This window comes from Pithys albifrons, chromosome 17 (genome assembly GCF_047495875.1).
Source record: "Pithys albifrons albifrons isolate INPA30051 chromosome 17, PitAlb_v1, whole genome shotgun sequence".
Classification (NCBI taxonomy): domain Eukaryota; kingdom Metazoa; phylum Chordata; class Aves; order Passeriformes; family Thamnophilidae; genus Pithys; species Pithys albifrons.
In genome coordinates, this window is record NC_092474.1 from 11,438,147 (window position 1) to 11,456,189 (window position 18,043).

The window sequence follows — 18,043 nt, forward strand, 5'->3', positions numbered from 1 at the left end:
CCCACGCTGCCGGCTCCGAGGGCCCTGCGGAGCTTCCTGCCCGTCAGCACCTGCACACTGCCAGGCCAGGCTTGCTCTCAGGGGGACAATCCCGTGCCTTTTCCTGTCCTCAAATCCTCCTCCTTAGGCAAATCCTCTGTGGGTTCCCACATCTGTACAGGAGCCAGCTTTACCCTCACTCAGGAAATAGGAAAGGAGGAGCCTTGGTTGTTGCAGGTGCCTGCAAATGTGGACTAAAGTGCTGGCATTGCCATGCTGGCCCGTGCCACAGCAAACCTGTATGATTTGGGGGCCTCCAGGCTCCTGAGTGACCCAGGGACTGGTCTGAGGAGGGACTGGGGCTGAGAGCTTATGCTAAAACCTGCCTTAGCCTCACGACCACTCTTGTCCTGGCTGGCAACAAACAGCATTCCCAGATCCTGCCCCTGCCCTCATCCCTGGGGCAGCCACAGTGGCAACTGCTCCTGGGTGAGGGGGACAAGAGTTGACAGCCAGGCATGGGGGCAACCTGAAGCAGTCCTTGCAGAGCTTGTCACTAGGAAAAGTCTGGATCTCAGCAAAAATTTCTCATTAGACTCTCACCCACAAACATCACAGGGCAAAACCAAACTGGGCAAAGGTCAGGACCTCGGGCTGGCAGGGAGCCCAGCAGTTCTGATTGGGCACTTCCCAACACAACACTGAGAACCAGAAGCTGAGGAGCACGAGGAGATGATGCTTAATGTTTTAGGAGGGGTTTAACAAAAAAAATGAACTGAAGGATGCCCTAGAAAAGAAACACTTTGGCACTCTCTGCAGTGTGGTCAGGCTGGAGAGCACCTTCATACCCAAGGGGCTGCACAGTGCCAGACCCTGGTCCAGGGACCATGGGATGTGCCCATTCCCTCCTTTGTTCAAACCCCTTGCCATTTGGCATGGCAAACAGCAACGAAATAGTGTATTTGCCAATAACAGCTCATTAAATTTTAATCAAATAGAGAATTGTAAGCACACAGTTACCAGGAGCTCCTGGGAGTGCTGAGAGATCACTTTAAAAATGAATTAATAATAAGGCACATTGGAAGCAGCAAGGAGCAGACGGCTGGAGAAGATCCACTTGGAGCAGAAATGCTGCCTTTGACCCACATGCAGCTTTTTCCTCCTTGCTTCTTTTGAATGACCATTGGAAGAAGAGCTAAAAACACACTGGAAGTCCCAACACTTGGATAACTCCAAAAAAAACGTTTACATAGTCACTGCCTGCCTGTGGGTCTGCCCTGGGAATGACTCTGGTTGGCTGCTGCCCACCCCATCCCTCCATCCATCCACTCATCCATCCAGGCTGTGAAATCACTCCAGCATTTAAAAAAATACTCAAATCCCCCAGGACAGACCCACAGGTGCACCCTGAGCAGGGTCTGGTACAGCAGGGGTCCCTGGATATCCTCCCACTTGGGACTTGTCTCCTGGGACATCCATCCCCCACAGTGCCAGGGCTGCAGTGCCAGGGCCACGTGGGGCCAAGAGGGTTAAGTGACACTGCAAGAAGCAGATGTCCCCGTGTGGGGAAGCGTGGGCATCAATTAGCTGCTGTGGAAAGGAATTAACCAACGGATTTCTGCTGCTGAGAGATTGAGAGATGAGCCTGCAATATTTCCAGCCAAGGAAGGAAGGTGGCAAATGGGCTTCAACCCCCACTGCTGGCGACATTTTATGGCCAGAAGGCCCTTTGCCTCCCTGTGTCACAACTGCTATGTCAGCTGAGCTGGGAAACTCCCAAATTGCTGCTTCAGATGGGAGGGTTTGGTTTGACTCCAAACCTCCTTGCCTGTAATAGCCCCTGGTCCTGTCAAAAACACCTCAGTGGTTGTGCCACCTGCCCAGGAAGGACTGGTGAGAAGGTTTTAAGTTAAGGAGAGTTTCTGGGAGGGAAGACAGGGCCTTTTCTCCTCCTGCTGTTCTCCCAGGAGGGAGGGGCTGGTATGGCTGTGCCATCCCTGCCACCTGGCAGTCATTGGGGTGATCAGGGCTCCAGCACCCAAGGTTTTGTGGGGGTCAGAGCCTGAAAGAAACCTCCCTCTCTGCTCCCAGGCCTTGTCCCCAACCATCCACACCACCCTGCAACTGTGAATATTGTTTAAAATTATCCCAAAAAGGAAATGGGAGGATATTTGTTGCCTTGCTGCTTCCTAGGGGGAATGTTTGGAAGAGGCGTGTGTGTTCCTGTGGTAGACCCTGCCAGGAAGGGCTGCAGAGGATCATTTCAGTTTTCATCCCATCCACCTTTAATTGGGTGTAATAATAATTTTATTGCTTGCTGGGATTTGTGAGGCTGAACTAATATTTGTAAAATGCTTTGCAATCCTCAGCTGAAAGGCAATCTAGAGTGGCAAAGCCCTGGTGTTATTCACATTTGGATAATCCAGAATTATTCATAAACAAAATCAAGATTATGCAAATATATTCATTAGTTCTCAGAATACCTCCAGGAAAACAGAGGAATTAGTTTTGTTAACAACTATGTATTATGTAAGTGTGTGTCTAAGCACGCACAGACCCGGTGCTGGGGCACATTCCCTGGGACTCAGCCCAGGACCTCAGAGTGCAGGAGAACAAGGGATATCCTGATGCCCCACATCAAATGACAGCACCCAGCACAGACCCCTGGGCCCCCCAGGGTCCCACTGGCTGCTCTTCAGCCAAAACAGCAGAGTCCCCCCCAGCATCCCCCTGCACCCATCACAGACAGCCCACACATGAGCACTGTCACTCTCCCCAAAACAGCCTCTCCTACCCAAATGAGGAGTTCTACAGTATGTGCAGGGCCAGGCATCTGCAGGGGTGGGATCTGGATGCAGCCCCCTCACTCAGGACCTGCCCTGTATACCCAGCACAAGCCCTTGCACGATGCCAGCTTGTGCCCAGCCTGGCTTTCTGCAGTGTGTGACCGTCTGTTTGGGATGTGCTGGGAAACAGGAGATAAAGGTGCATTGAAAATACCGCATGGTTTAATTAATGCCACATGCCTTTCACTCTATAGGTTGTGTGGATGGTTAATTATTTTTATAAAGAAAATAATTAGTCCCAATCAAGGCAGAAGCTCTCCAGAATTACAGCTCATTAACCGCTCTCACATTTTTCTGTTCTATAAAAAGTCATGTGGTGCTGATGAAGATTATAGACCCTTGGAATCAGCATTAAATACAAATTCAGACAGTGTTACCATCCTATTGCCATCAACTGCATCGACTTGGCTTCAGTAATTGCAGCTGGAGATGAAGGGCAGGGATTTCTGCTTCACACAATCTCTGGAAACAAGCCCTCTGCCCATTAGTTTTCCGGAAACAATGTCACACCAAGCCCTGACTTGGCTAAGTACATCCCTGAGGAGATGACAGCCACCAAGGAGAAAGGAGAAAGCTTTGCTGGGGATGGGAGGATGAGGAGTGCTTGGGGTCAGTTCAGTCTTGGTTGGCAGTGGGGCTGCTCCTATCCAGAGCAGCTGGGACCATGAGGGTCCAGCACTCAGTCTAAATTAGGAAGGTGAACCAGATAATGATGCTGAAATCTGTCCTTTGGGCTGGGGTTGCAAAGGCACCACTAGTCCAGCAGATGGAAAGAGTCTGGAGATGCAGAGGGAACAAGGAGCAACGTTTAAGCAGTGGGATTATCCTCTTGGGACATGGGGAAAATAGGACATGGCGGGATGCTCTTGTCAGGGAGGGGGAAGCATCCACAAGCACCTCCCTCTGGACTATGCTGGTCCAGGCACTGTGCCGGGTCCAGCTCTATTGAGACCTCACTCAAAGCCTAATTGAAAGAAATCACAGCCCATTAAAGGGAGCTCAGGTCAAATCAATACCGAAGTGGTGGGGAGGGCGAGCGGGGGGTGCGGGGCAGTGGCTGTGTGCCAGCACCAGCTCTGCAGGCAGGGCACAGGCTGTGTCCCTGGGCTGCACTGCGTGCTCCTCCTCCATGGGACAGCAAGGGGAGACCCACAGTCCTCTGCTCTGTGCACGACAAACCTGGTGGCTGTGACAGCTTGGAGACAGGGAGGGAGGCAGGGGAGCCACAGATCCTCAGGATCCTGCTTTTCAGTTTCCATTAATCAGGGATGGATGTGCCATAGGTGGCATTCAAAGCCCTGAGAGCCAGCAGGCAGCTCTTGGCGCTCAGACCTCCACCACAAAATGAACCCACTCATCCCCACAGCACAGCTCCCACACTGAGAGCCCTTGAGCATCCAAGCCTTCTTGGAGAGATGGGGATGAAGAATTTGGGGCTGTGGGTGGAAAAAACACTTGTGGGGAGCTCCTGAGGGCAATGGGTTAGTAACTTCTGCCATGAGGCAGCAAATAGTGGGAGCCAAACCTGCCACTGGCACATGCTGCCAGTGTTGTGCCTTGTGCTCTGTCCCTGCAGGTGCTGAGATTCTCCACACTCCTGGTGAGGGCAGGGATGGGGACAGGGACCTGCCCACCAGGCACAGCCACATGGTCCCAAGCACATCCCAGGGCAGGGACATGCCTGAAGCATGAAACAGTTGTGACTGCCAGCCTGGACTCTCCAAAACATGCCAAATCCCTCCAAAAGATACAAAGGACATCCTTCACTTTCACTGGCTTCTGCATCACATGTGGGAAATGTTTGGGAGAGCACAAGGACCAGTCCAAAACTGTGCCAATGACTCCTCCAGTCATCAGACAGAACAGGCAACTTAGTCCCTGCATCCGGGGGTGTCCCAGGATCCTGGCAGAGATGCAGCCAACATGTCCTGTGTCCTGCAGAGCTCAGCCCCACATTGATCCCCAAGGCAGCCACAGTCCAGGGACACAGAGCCAGGGGAGCTCACCAAGACATCAAGCTCATCCTCCATTAGGAGACACAGGGCACAGCCACGCTGACAGCCCATGGGTTTCACCACTCCCTGCAGGGCAGGCTGCAAACTTGGCCCCTCTCAGGGATTCAGCAGCAGCTCCCTTTGTTCCTCCTCTGCTGGTGGTGCCCACCCAGCCCCTGGCACCTCCATCTCCTGGCATGAGTTACCAACCTGCCTCTCGCTCTGGAGGCCCCACACCACAACCCTTTAACCCAGCCATGCATGGCTGATGGGCAGACAAAGGCAGGGATGGGGTGGGTGCTGACAGATAACCACAGGACCTGTTAAACACACAGGGAAGGGCAGGCACTGGTCTCCTTGGTTGCTTTGGGGTTTTATTTTGTGTAAGTTCCCAATCTTAGAGTTTTCTGGTGATTCAAAACCTCATCCCTTAAAAGAAGTAGTGTTGAGCCCACTTGTCTTGCTTCTCCCCATCGTAACAAACCTGGCTGGGCTCTGACTGGAGCAGGGGGATTTGAAAAGGGCAAATGTTTGATAGGCAATCGGTTCTCCGAGTTAAAACACCCACCTCAGGGGTAGATCCACCCAAATCCCTAAGTGCCTCTTGCACCCACTGTGCCACAGCCATGCCCATGCCCACTCTGGTAGAGCAGGAATGCTCCACTGGCTTTAGCTGGCAGAGGAGTGGAGAATAAGCTATGATATATTTACATGCTATTATAGATTGGTGTTACACTTGCACAGCTTTGGTGGGCAGGGGGTTGTACGGCGGCTCCAGCTGACCCACAGATTAATGCAGCAGGAGCTCTTTAACTGTGAAATCTCTCTTAATGCAAAAATATTTCTCTTGCTGGGCAGTGGCTAATTCTTCATCCTGACAGTAATATAGCTAAAATCCCAGCCTCCTACCCCACTCTGTTCTAGTCACCCTCCAACACACACAGGCTCAGAGACAAATTCAATACAACCAGCCCATTGCCAAAGTGTCATCAAGTTCCAGCAGGATGATGCACTGCTGGAATTTGGTGATAGAGGCAGAGAAAACCCATTTTCTTATCATTGCCTGTGGGTTTCAGAGCATTTTCAGCCACCCCCATGTGAGATGGGCACCTGACCCCAGTCCTGGGACCCAGCAGCACAAAGGCCCTTGCAGCCCATACCAGCACATCACAACCTCCCCTGCCCCAGGAAGGAGAGAGCAAAGCAGCCCCATAGGCAGCAGGACCCTTCCCACAGTGTCCCCTCTGCCCACACAGGCACCACTAAGGGGTGAAAGAGGAGGTGGCTGGGGCTGGGCAGCAGCTGCTTCTTCTTCTTCCATGTCCCCGAGACATAAATTAAACATGAAGTGTTAAACAGGTCACTGGTGGAGCTGCCTCCAGATCAGGGACTTATTTCAGCCCGCCTGAAACATCAATACAGTTTCTAATAGAGTTTTTTCCTCCCTTGTATTATTTTTCGTGAGCCCTTCCTGCAGTCCCCGCTGTGCTGGCAGGGAAAGTGTTCCCGCCGCGTGCGAAAAAACCTGCTATTTTTAAACTCCCACTGTTTGTCAGCGCTTTCGGCTCGAGTGGCTGATGGAGAAACCAGTTTTGCAGCACCCGGTGTCCCACAGAGGGTTCTGTGGCCTTTGCCAGGTCATGGTGGCAGCAAGACATGGGCACTGCGCCTGGCCATGCCGGCGGAGGGGGTGGCCCAGCCCGCTCATCCCCCGGCACGTGGCAGATCCGCATCACATCGGGTCCTGTCAGGGATGCTGTGCCGTTGGGATCCACTGCTCCTGCCAGATTTCAGGCACCACGACCTCTGTGCCTTTGCCCACACCTATAAAATCATCAAGCAAGGTTGTGGAAGCAAAGTGGCTCCAGAGATTTGGCTTTTCTCCCTGCCCTTTGCTGGGAATGCCAAAGGGCTCTGATCCAGGCATCAAACCCAGCCCTGTTTTCCAGCTGATGGCACTGCCAGGGATTGAGGCCAGAGGAGGATCCAAGGGGATGGGAGTGCTGTGTGGGTCTCCCATGGGGCAGGGAAGAACTGTGGGTCACAGCAGGCCCACACTCTCCCAACAGCAAAGAGCCCCCAGGAGCTCACTCCCAACCAGAGGCTGTGGCAAAGCCCTGGCATCCCCTGCAGCCAAAACATGTGTGGGATTTGCTGGCCTGGGTCAGGCTTTGCAGGGATGAAGAGGTTTCGGTGCCCGCAGGGAGAAAAGAAGACAAAAAAAAACCAGAGAAAAGGAAAGGGTGGTCATGCATGAAATTATTTCATTTCAGTGACGTGGAGTTTGCATTTGATAAGTTCATCTTATAGAAAAATGAGCACATAGAAAGGTGCAGCTGCCAGACATGGAGATGTGGGAAGGGGCAGGAGCGAGTCTGAGCAGAGAAGGGCTCAGCTCCAGCCATGACCCACTGGAAGGAAAAATCTCCCAGATCCAGGGATCCAAGGAGAAAGTGGGGATCTCCCCACAGCACACAGAGTGGGGTCTGCAGAGGCCCTTTCTGGGGACAAGCCACAGTGGGACAGCCTGCTCCGGATGGTGGGGTAGGACAATGACAGCAGGGAGATGAGCAGCCACAGGACCCAGCATGGGGCAGAAGCTTCTCAGCAATCCCTGTCATCAAGGTCATCATTGCTATTTATTATTTAGGGCCTCACAACCCTAAATATTTATTAGCTGGACATCGCGGGAAGGGTGTGAACACGTCTGCAGGGTTCAAGTGTCCTGCTCTGCTGCCTCTCCAGGGACAGCAGACCAGCAGGATGGGGGCTGGCTGGAGCTGGTGCTGCTATCAGGGCATCTGCCAGCTCTCCCTGAGCCAGGCAAGTCAAGAAGCCAGCCCTGAGAGACCCTAAACTGCCACATTCTGCCCTGGCTTTCACACTTTGCTACCTCCATGAAAGAGCCTCACTCAAGTGCTGGGATCGTGCTGAGCCAGGGAGAGGACCCCATGGCCAGCACAGCCCCCTGGGGTGCCAGACCCCACCAGTGTTGCACTCACAAACCCAACAGCCCTGGCATCTGCAGGCGAGGGGCTGCCCAGCAGCCAGGGCAGTGTCTGCAGCAACTTTGTTCAAGGGTGAAATCAAATATTTCTACAAAATGATCCTCCAGCCAGCCAGTGGAGTTTTCCTCCCTTTTGCTTCCTTCCACCTGATTTCATCCCTCATCTGAAGAGATCAGATACGGTGCTTCCCCTGTCACAGCTTGAGCACTGCAGGCCCCCAGGCTCCCCCTCCCCCGAGATGGGGCAGCAGCAAGTCCCAGACTCAGGGAGAGCCTCACCCCGTGTTTCCCCACCAGGTGCTGTGTTCCTTCATTCTCAGCAGCAGGGCCAGGCTGCACCTCTGCTCTTGGTGGCAAGTGTGGGAACTGAAGCCCCAGGGCAGAGCTCAGCTAAGCTCTCAAATGGACTCCTATAGGTCAGAAATTACCTGTCCCCAAAACCACAGTGTTTCCCACCACCCTTCTGGTTACCAGTTCCTGCAGTGCTGGTCTGGGGACAACTCTCAGCCTCACATCCACTTTGGGGAGCTTTCAGTTGAAGGTGACAAAGCCCCACATGGTCACAGCAGGGGCACAGTGGGGAAAGGCAGCACTTCTGTGGGCACCCCAGTAGCTCTAAGAAAGCCCCATCGATAAACTTGGGGTTCCTACAGGGACTTCCAATGGTCTTTTCCCTAAATCCTTAGATGCTTGTGCACCCTCCCACTCTGGGGCACAGCACACCTGGCTAAGGTACCCATTGGTGCTGAGCCTGGCAGTGCTGCCTGGCACTCACTGCATCGCACCAGCCCCGGCAGGAGCATCCATCCCCTTGTCCCCGATGCAGTGGTGGGGACAGAGATGTCCCCCACTCCACCAAGAAGGCCAGCAGGGACACGTTTCCCAGCACCAGCCCAGTGGAGAGGCAGATGGACAGGGCCTAGGGGAAGGAGGAGGAAGAGGAGGAGGAGGAGGATGAAGGCTTTGTGAGCAGCAAGAAGGGAGTTCTGCAGACATCCTCTGCTCTTCCCCTCACTCAGCTGCCCCAGCCTCCCAGCAGCTCCCGAGCTGCCTAATTAGCTCTCCCCGCTCCCATCGCCGTCCAGCTGGAGCCGGAGGGCAGGGGCAGACAAAAGCCTCGCTATTGACAGCCCCTCCAAGGAAGGGGCTTTTCTTCTCCCCCTGCGCTTTTCTTTTCAAGCCCCTCTCCCCGCTCTTGGGCCGGGGCCACGGGCTCATTAACACTCGGGCTCGTTGGGAGCGGAGGGAGCAGATGGCAGCCAGGCGGCTGGCGCGGCCGGCACCGCCGCCGCCTCTTCCCGCGGAACAGATGCCCGTCCGACAAGGGGGAGGATTAGCGGGGTGGGGGACCATCCGCACAGCGGGGCTGCCAGCGGGGCTTCCTCCCCAGCGGCGCACCCCACATCCATAGCCAAGGGCTGCCAACCCGCTAGGGACGAGCTGGGGGTCGAGGCCACCGGGAAGTGGCTGGGAAGCCAGAGGTTGTGATGGCCAAAAGTCAGTGCAAAGGCCACAGGAGAATTGCAGATGCATTCTGCCCTCGCTGGGGTACTGCGATCCTTGGCACTGCAGTGCCATGGCTGCTCCTGCCCCGTCCCAGTGCAGCCAGGGAGGACACGTCACCCTTGTCCCAGCAGGTTTGCAGCAGCAGCAGCACCAACACCCGTCTCCAAGATCACCCGCAATGCCAAAGCAGGTGGCGAAACTGGGCTTAATCCCACTTCAGCAACACATCCCTCCCTCCCCCTCCGTGCACAGCACATCCCGGGGGATTGAGGGTTAAAGTACAAATCCCCTGCACTGCCCTGATGTGACCCACTTAGACCATCTGGCAGGGAGGGATGCAGGAGCTCCTTTCCCCCAGCACTGCCAGTGCTCACCCAGCATCACCGGCTGACCCAGGATCCAACACTGGCAGTCACAGCCCCCAGGTCCAGCAGTGCCCTCAAAGTGGGTTTTGACTGAGTTTTGGGGTCAGAGCAGCTCATGCCTCACTGAAGTGGCTGGTGGAGCGGGAGCAGGGAATGCAAACACCCCAAAAAACATCCCACAAACCCCTGAACTGCCACTACCTCTGGGTCCCAAGGATATCCTGGAGCATCTCCCACCTTGCTGTCCCCAGATCCCCAGCACAGGTGCTGATGAATGTGCAGCAGCGCTGGCAGAAGTCAGGCTGCCCAGCAGGACAGAGCTCCCAGCCACGGCGCTGTGGCCGAGGTCAGGGCCAGGGAACAGACACAGACAAAAGCCCAGCCAAGAGAGAGGAAAGGGGATCCTGGTGATGGTGCTGGGGCGAGAGTGTGGTAGTGATACCCATCCCCACAGACTGGGCAGAGGCTTGTGTCACCTTCTCAAAGGAGATTTAGAAAGCATTTTCAGTTCACAAGTGCCAAAGCCCCATCCTTAGGGACCAGTGAGAGAGATTGACAGCACGCTGGTTTATCAGAGTGCCTCAGGCAGGGTAGGTGGTCCCTGTCCCTGTCCCCATCCCTCCCCAGAACACTGGGCACACAAACCCCTCAAATCCCACACTGGGATTTTGCATATGCTGGAGCAATCCTGCTGCAAAGGCAAATTGTGGGATCAGCACCAGCCCTGCCCAGCCTGCCCGCACCACCCCGTCCCTCACCCCCTCCTGCACAGTGAAACCTTGACAGACCCTGTGTGGGAAAAGGTTAATTGGAAAAGCCCCTTTCCCCATCACCTCGTTTTTTCCTTTCACTCTGCAAACTGGTCAATAATCCATTTACTTTGGCAGAGCCCTGCTCTGGGCACAAGGCTGTGTTGGGGGCTGGACTTCATAGTCCCCCCACCCCCAGCCCCAGCAGGACCAGGAGGGAAGGTATTAATGTACTCTTTTGTTCAGGATGAACCATGGGTTTAACAGAGCTTTAACCCCCCAAACCTCCTAGAGAGCTTGATGGGAATTTAGATAGAAGAGGCTTTATTTCCAGAACCAGCAAGCAGGTGGTGCTGAGGGATGTGGCAAGGGCAGACCCAGCTGGAAAAGGAGGAAAAAATTCACCTTCTCTCCTGGGAACAACATCACTGCCCCACAAGGATGCAGGACTGAGCCCTTAGTCATGCCCAGGGCACCCAGCAGGGAAGGTCTTAAGCTAGGCCCACTTTGGGGGTTCCTGGCAGGACCTCTGTGCAGCAGCTGAGCCCCTTGGCACTCCATGAGGGCACAGGCTCAGACAGCAAAACTGATGAGGAGACGGGCAGCCCTGGCCTAGACACATGCCAGTGTCTTTGCTGCTGCGGGAAGCGCGGGGCTGGATCCAGGGCAGGGTGTTTTCAAGGGACCAGCTGTCAAGTGTGGGAGAAAACAGGAATCCAGATGGTCATCTTAATTTTTCATTTGGCTAACTGGTCTCCCCATCTCCTCTCTGGTGCGCTCTGCTTGCTGGCACCACAGTCATTTGTTCTTAAATTAGCCGGGAGTATCGTCAGGGAAGAAAGGCCGATCCGAGCAGTGGTGCAGCGAAACCTCCAGGAAAAACAAACCCAGAGTGGAGCTGGGCACGGAGACCACTATGAAAGGAACTGCTGCAAGCCATGGGGGCTGCTCTCACCGTGGGGAGCAGGAGCCTGGCTCTCGATATTGCTGGAGTAAAAGCCTGGTGCCAGCTTGGGGACATCACTGCGTACCCCAATTGGGACCTGCTGCAAAGCCCCCGGGGATGTGAGATCTGGCATCTCCAAAGTGTGAACCTGCCCAGACAGCAGCCTCGGGCTCCTGGCAGAGCCCTGTGGGATGGGAGCTGAGCCCACAGCCCTGATGAGAGGAGCTGGGGACCGCAGTCTCCCTGTCTCCGCAGCCCTTGGCATCACCCTCCGAGCAGCAGAGCCCCTGTGCCACTGGGAACAGGAGGGAGCGCAGCACGTGCCCCGCAGCCGCCGGGAGAGCCCGCCGGGCTGACCCCGCTGGACACCTGTGGCGAGGGCAGCGGCACAGATGGCCACACCGCAGGGAATAGCCCCGGGCAGCGGCACACGCTGCGAGGAGACAAAAGGAGCTGGGCTCCACAGACACGGGCACTTGGCAGCACCGTGGCCGGCTGTGTGAAGTACACCTCGGCTTGGGGACCCCGTCGTGCAGGGTCTGATGGTGCCGAGGTACAAACCACAGCAAAGCTGAGCTGGCGGGTCCGTTTTGCCGCGTGCCGAGAGCACTGCATGGACAGTTCCCTTCCTGCAGAGCCAGTACTGCCAGCAGAACAGAGAGGTACACACGTTTGAGAACTTTTTAATGGAGCTGCAAACACCCCGAGCTGTGGTGCTCATCCTCACCGGGATGTCCATGCAATCTAAACTGCTGTTTAGATACGGACATCATTCCTGGCACCCAGGCTGGCTGTATTCCCCCAATACTCTAATTTTCTGCTGTATTACACCTCCAACTCCAAGATATTTAAGCAGCTTGGCTCACTCAGGCACCTTCAGGCAGGAGTGTGTGTGTGTGAGCCAGCACCCAGCCTGCCAATGGTCCCTTTGGACGCTGACTATACCGGATGCAAGGGATGGAGAAAGACACAGGGGTTCCTCTCCCTCACAAAGGCTGAAGTGCTGTAAGTGCTGCCCGTGTAAACAAGATTTGCTCTTCTCCTCTGGAAGCTTAAGCTGCGCCTTTCCCATTCTCCCACCCAGATTAACGGAACTCAGAGAGATTGAAAAAATTCATGCTCAGCAGCTGGGCTGCAGGGCCAGAAGTGACCCCCATCCCCTCCCCATTGCTGCTGTGGTTCATGGCTTCCACTAGCAGGGGAAGCATCCAAAACAGCTCACTCCCTATGAGCTTTACTCCTTAGCACAGGCTGAGCCCGTGATACCCAGCCCACTGCAGACCAAGCCCCTCTCCTCTACAAACCCATCACTTCCATGTGGTTGTTCCCCACACCAGGTGGGCAGTGGCCAGCAGTGGAAAAACAGAGCAAAGAGAGAGGAAAACCAGCAAAATCTTCCTTTCCTTATAAAAACAGTGCAAAGAGAATATTTTTAAAGAATGTTGAGACAGTCAGCAAAATAAAGCTGGTCTAAATTAGAGTATGCATGGTTGGGAGGAAGCCACATGGATCCTTTGCCCGTGTGACAGCCCAGAGGAGCAGCTCAGGGGGTACCTGCAGACCCTGTGCCTTGTTTCATGGGTTTGCTCAGCCTCTGGCAAACATGGGGGGCAGCGGCTTCCCTGGAGCAGGAGGACAGGGCAGGCACCAGACGTGCAAAGCCAAGGCTGTTTGGCTGTGGGACCTGGGGGAGAGCAGCCCCAGAGCTGCTCCACTCCAAGGCAGTGACCAGACTCCTTGGGCTGCACATCCCTGGGGTGCATCAGCCTGCCCTCTGTGACAAGGCAGGGTCCAGCTGGAGGGGGCTGTTTCCCTCCCCGGGCTTCACCTCCCCAAGGATCCCCTGGTGGGGGAGTGATGCAGAGACAAGACGGACCAGCAGGACACATACCCCAGGGCTCTGCACAGCAGGGATGGAGCTGGCCACACTTTCTGGCTGATGCCCCCCAACACTGCCCTCCCTCCACAGCCCACCTAGAACTTTCCAGACCCTCACCCTGCTCCCCTCGGTGGGATCAGCCAGCTCCCAAACTCCAAGCACCACCAAAGTTTCCCAAACCTGCTCTGCTCCAGAGCACAGCACCTGCCTGGGGAGAGGGCTCTGCCAGCCAGCATCCCCCTGCCCCAGGCATGCGGAGGGTCCCCGGATCGTCCAGCCACTAACTAGGCGGGGAAGGGAGACCCTCCTGATGCTGGGGAGGGGGACTGGGCACCGAGGAGGACACGGGATGACCCAGAGCCCCCCATTCCATGCCCCGGCACCCTTACCTGGACAGCGGCTTGCGGGCGGTGATACTGGCCACGATGATGCTCTCGGGTCGCGGCGTGGCCACGGCTTTGAAGGTGCCTCGCCAGAACTTCTCGAAGAGCTGCTTCTCGCCCTGCTGCACGCCGGCCATGGCCCCGGGGCCCCGCGGGCCGGCCCCGCCGCTGTCCGCGGTGCTGAGGCTACATCCCCCGCGCCGCCCGGCCCGGCCCGGCCCCGCTCGGCTCGGCTCGGCTCGGCTCGGCTCGGCTCGGCCCGGCTCGACCCGGCTCGGCTCGGCCTCACTCAGCTCAGCCTCACTCGGCTTGGCTTGGCTTGGCTTGGCTCAGCTCGGCCCGCAACCCGGCCCGCTGCGGGAAGTGCGGCCCCGGCCGCCCCCGCCTCCCGTTTTGTGCCGGCGGGGCGGGCAGAGGGGCCGTCCCCGCCGCCGTCCCCTCCCCGGCACCGCCCCCGCCGCAGCTGCGCCCGGAGCGGCGGAGCCGAGCCCGGCCCGGCCCGGAGGGGGGGCGGCCCCGGGGGGCACCCGCGGCCCCACGCGGGGAGGGTTCGCTCCCCCCGGCACGGGCCGCCTCTCTGCCCACCCACCAGTGGCTCGGGGGGGGCTCCCGCTCCCTCACAGCCCCCAGGACTGTCCTTGCGCCATCCCACCGTTACTTTCCCCAGCCCAGCAGCCACTGCCAGCTCGCTGCTGGATGGGGGTCACCCCTGCACTTTGCCCTTGGCGGGGCACAAACCCTGCAGGGCAGAGCAAGTCCGTGTCCCCCCACAGAGATTGCCTTCGTGTTTGCCCAGTCCCCACCAGACACAGGGCAAAAACGAGGGAGAGACTGGTGCCCCTTTGTGTTTGCCCAGTCCCAACCAAACACAGGGAGATAAAGAGGGAGAGCCTGGTGCCACCAGCTGAGGGAGAAAACATCCAGAGGCTGTGGAGACCTCTCTGGTCCATACTGGGATCCATATGGGAAAGGGACTTTGGAAAACAACCCCTTTTTTAGCTCCCTCTTCCCATCCCTTCATTTAACTGGGGTGGAATATGCTGCTCCTGGGCCCCAGCCATAGGGCTGTGTAGCAGCAGCGTGGGGAACCCCACAGCAGGTCCCAGCCAGCACAGAACACAATTCCTCACCTTTCAGGGCAGGATTTCACCTGCCAGGACTGGGCGCATGGGAAGGGAAGAAGGGCTGGGGCGGTGCGAGTGCAGCGCCGCGATTTTCCTCAGCCCCTTCACTGAGTACAATAACAACGTCTTTAGGAGAAAACGCTTCTTCCACCAGATGCTTTGAAGCGCAAGTAAAAGCTGGTGACCTTGGATGAATGAGACTCTTTCTATTGTGCCTCAGAAACCCGCATGATACGTTTATGTAAGCGGCGGGGGGATAATGGAGACAGGAACAATAGGCGGTGGGAGCCCAAGAAGGAAAATCACGGGGAAACTTAATCGTTTCTGTGCAATAAATACAAAATTAGCAGAAGGCTCGTTTTGGCAGTGTTTGCGAACTCCTCCTTCCCTGCTCTGTTTTGCTTCGTGCTCCCAATGCCAGGGCTCTGTTCCAGTGGTACCTGGGGTCAGATAGCCCTGAGCTGTGTCCCGACGCCCAGAGCTGCAAAGCCGGAGCCTTGGTGGCACACGATGGACCAACACCGGTGGGATTTGTGCTGTGAGGCCATGGACGGCTGGAGACAGATCCTGGGGAAGTGGCGGCAGTGGGAGCAGGCACGGATCCAGCAGGGTTTATAGAAACGCTGTCAGCTCTGCCAGACATTGCCTAAAATCCTCATGGGGAAGGACGACATTCATGCACAGCGGAGAGATGCTCTTTGGGAAGCTGCTTCCCCCAGGAAACTGCCCAAGGGCAATGGCTGGGAAAGGCCAGTTTGGAGTTACAGCTCTGCTCCGGCCCAGAGCACTTTGTACATGCCATGGGTGGGAGATGCCAAAGTGGGGACTGTCACAGCCAGGAAAGAGCAGACGGAGTAGGGGAAAGGGTTTGAGAGGTCTAGAGCAGCCACGCTGTGAAAGCACATCTGGGTAGGGCATAGACAGCACTCACAGCAGGCACCCACCAGCCCTGGGACAGCCACCACTGGCCCTCGCTCTTCTCCTGCAGTTGGGCAGTGACAGGGACTCCCCACCCAAGCAAATTCAAGCCTTGTTTTCCTCCGGCCTTCCCACTCATTCCTGTAGCACATAGCCTGTTCATTAGGAACCTGTTTGCCTTCAGAGCACATTAAACTCACCAAAGAGAGATCAGGTGTAAATACGCACGTGGCCTGGTCTTGCTCTGATTTGCTGATGAATGACCCAGTTGTGGGGTGGGGATCAGGCAGGAGCCTCACTGGCACTGTCAGCCCAAACCTTCCCCTTGTGGTTCGTTAACCACATACCCTGCAAGGTATCAGCATCCTCTGGGCTTTGCAGGATGAGTTCAACACTCCCAGCTGCAACCAGGGTCCTCATGGCACTCCCGGGCTTTTCACCCCTTCCACCAGCAATCCCAGAATGGCTCTAATCATCCGAACATAAACTCCCAAATAAAAGAAATAATAAATGTTTGCACTATTAAATTAGCAGCACGGGTGGTGTGTGGGCAGGAGGGAGGCTTCAATCGTTACAAGAGCCCTCTCTCCTGACGTACCTTGTGGAGACATCAGTGAGCCAATTAAGCAATTGGCTCGGTTAACGGAGGCTCCCAGGAATAGACTTCACTGCTATAGAATAACTGCACTGTAATAAATCGTCTCATAAATAAATAGCCTGAGAAAGCATTACAAGATACCCAGAAAAAGCACTATATCATAACAAGAAATGGTTCTGTATGTTTCTAGTGTGTCTATTAAGCCATGGCATTGCCAATGGTCCTGCAGGGACCTGTGGGGCTGGTGCCATGGGGTTGGTCACAGCTACAGCATCCCCAGAGCCTTTGCAGCTGCAGTCCACCCTGTGGGACCACTGTTTGCCAGCAGCACAGAGCTGCTGCTTTCTCACTCTGTGGGGCTGCCAGAAATGCCACCCCAGGTTATTTAGAGCCCCAGCAGTAACGTGGGTCTCTGCCAGGTTCAAACATTTGCACCCAAACGTCTGCAATAAACTGTAGCAGAGAGAGAGGAGTTCTGGGATGGGAATAGGGAAACTGTGACTTGGAAGATAACTGCACAATTTTCTCCAAAGCAAAATGAATAAATAAAATATAAAAGTATAAAACAAAATATAAAATATAAATTATATAAAAAACTCTCCTCCTTAGAGAGCTCTTCTTCCATTATTTTGTGTTAGTGACACAAAGGGCTGAGCCCTGGGCTTCCCCCTCCTGCACGGGGATCTGCAAACCAGGCTCTCCCTGAGGCTGCTGCCCCCCAGCCCCACTGACTGCACCCACCTCTGCAGCCCTACAACCACCTGCACCCCACAATTAAACACCCACCCCTCACCCCACAAAGCCCCTCCCATGGTCCAAAACCCCCTGGGAAATGTGAAAGGGACCTACCTGGCTCAGGAACTGGTGGGAATGCTCAGAAAACTCCAGCTATGCCTCCTCCTGCTTTATCCTCTGCCAATTTAAAGGGCCTCGTCGCCCCATCCCCTCCCACACCCAGGCTTTGATTCTGAGCGTGCAAAGAGAAGAGAGGGGTCCCTGCTCTGGTGAACACCCACTGTGGGTGTTTGGCTGCTGTTGAGGAGGATGAGCTCAGGCCCAAGGGAAGAAGGATCAGCAGGATGAGGCTGTATGCGTGCAGGGGGTATCCGACGAGAGGGAAAGGAGAAAATATGTTTAATTACAATTAAATTTTAATCTGTTCCCCCTAGTAGAGAGAAGAAGACTGGGCTTGTCCTGGAGCTGCAGAAATATCTTTCTGTAAATGTTATTTTTTTTTCCTTATTTGGCTTGTAGCCAGCAGGAAAAGCCAGAGCCTGGTTTTGCCCAATCCACCCCATTCCCATCTCCACGTGCCATTGGCACGGTACTGCTCCTCCCATTCCCCAGCCAAACAGGTTTGCTGCAAATGCAGAAAATCAATAATTATCTCTGGAAGTATTCATTATCATCAAGAGTCAATAAACAAAGGCTGCGAGTGCCCTCTGCTCGTGGCACTCCAGAAGCACCTACCAATTATTCCCTTGACTCAGCCAGCCCTGCCTGGCGGGAGGGGGGACCTCCACTGCCTGCTGCAATACTCTGCCATACTGCAATACTTCAGCCAGGCAGGAGGAAGAGGAGGAGGAGGACAGAGTTCCTTGCTTAAAATACATTTGCAACTGAGATGTGAACCTGCAAGGTGAGGCACAGCTCCACTTTGGATGTCATTGCAGATGTGGGTTGATGCTGAGCAGGTCTGCCCATGGGGCTGCCAAGGTGGAGGGGCCGGGGGATGCTCAGTGGGGATTC

The 18,043-nt window shown here is 55.6% G+C and overlaps 1 protein-coding gene across 1 annotated transcript in view; it reads right to left on the reverse strand.

Annotated features, from left to right (window-relative positions):
* The window catches only part of SRRM4 (serine/arginine repetitive matrix 4), a 48,394-nt gene extending 34,377 nt beyond the window's left edge, over positions 1-14,017 (reverse strand). The window contains exon 1 of the mRNA XM_071571693.1: positions 13,661-14,017. Coding sequence (XP_071427794.1) covers positions 13,661-13,791 — 131 coding nt within the window. The 5' untranslated portion in view covers positions 13,792-14,017. The remainder of the gene's footprint in view (positions 1-13,660) is intronic.
* Positions 14,018-18,043: the final 4,026 nt, after the last annotated feature.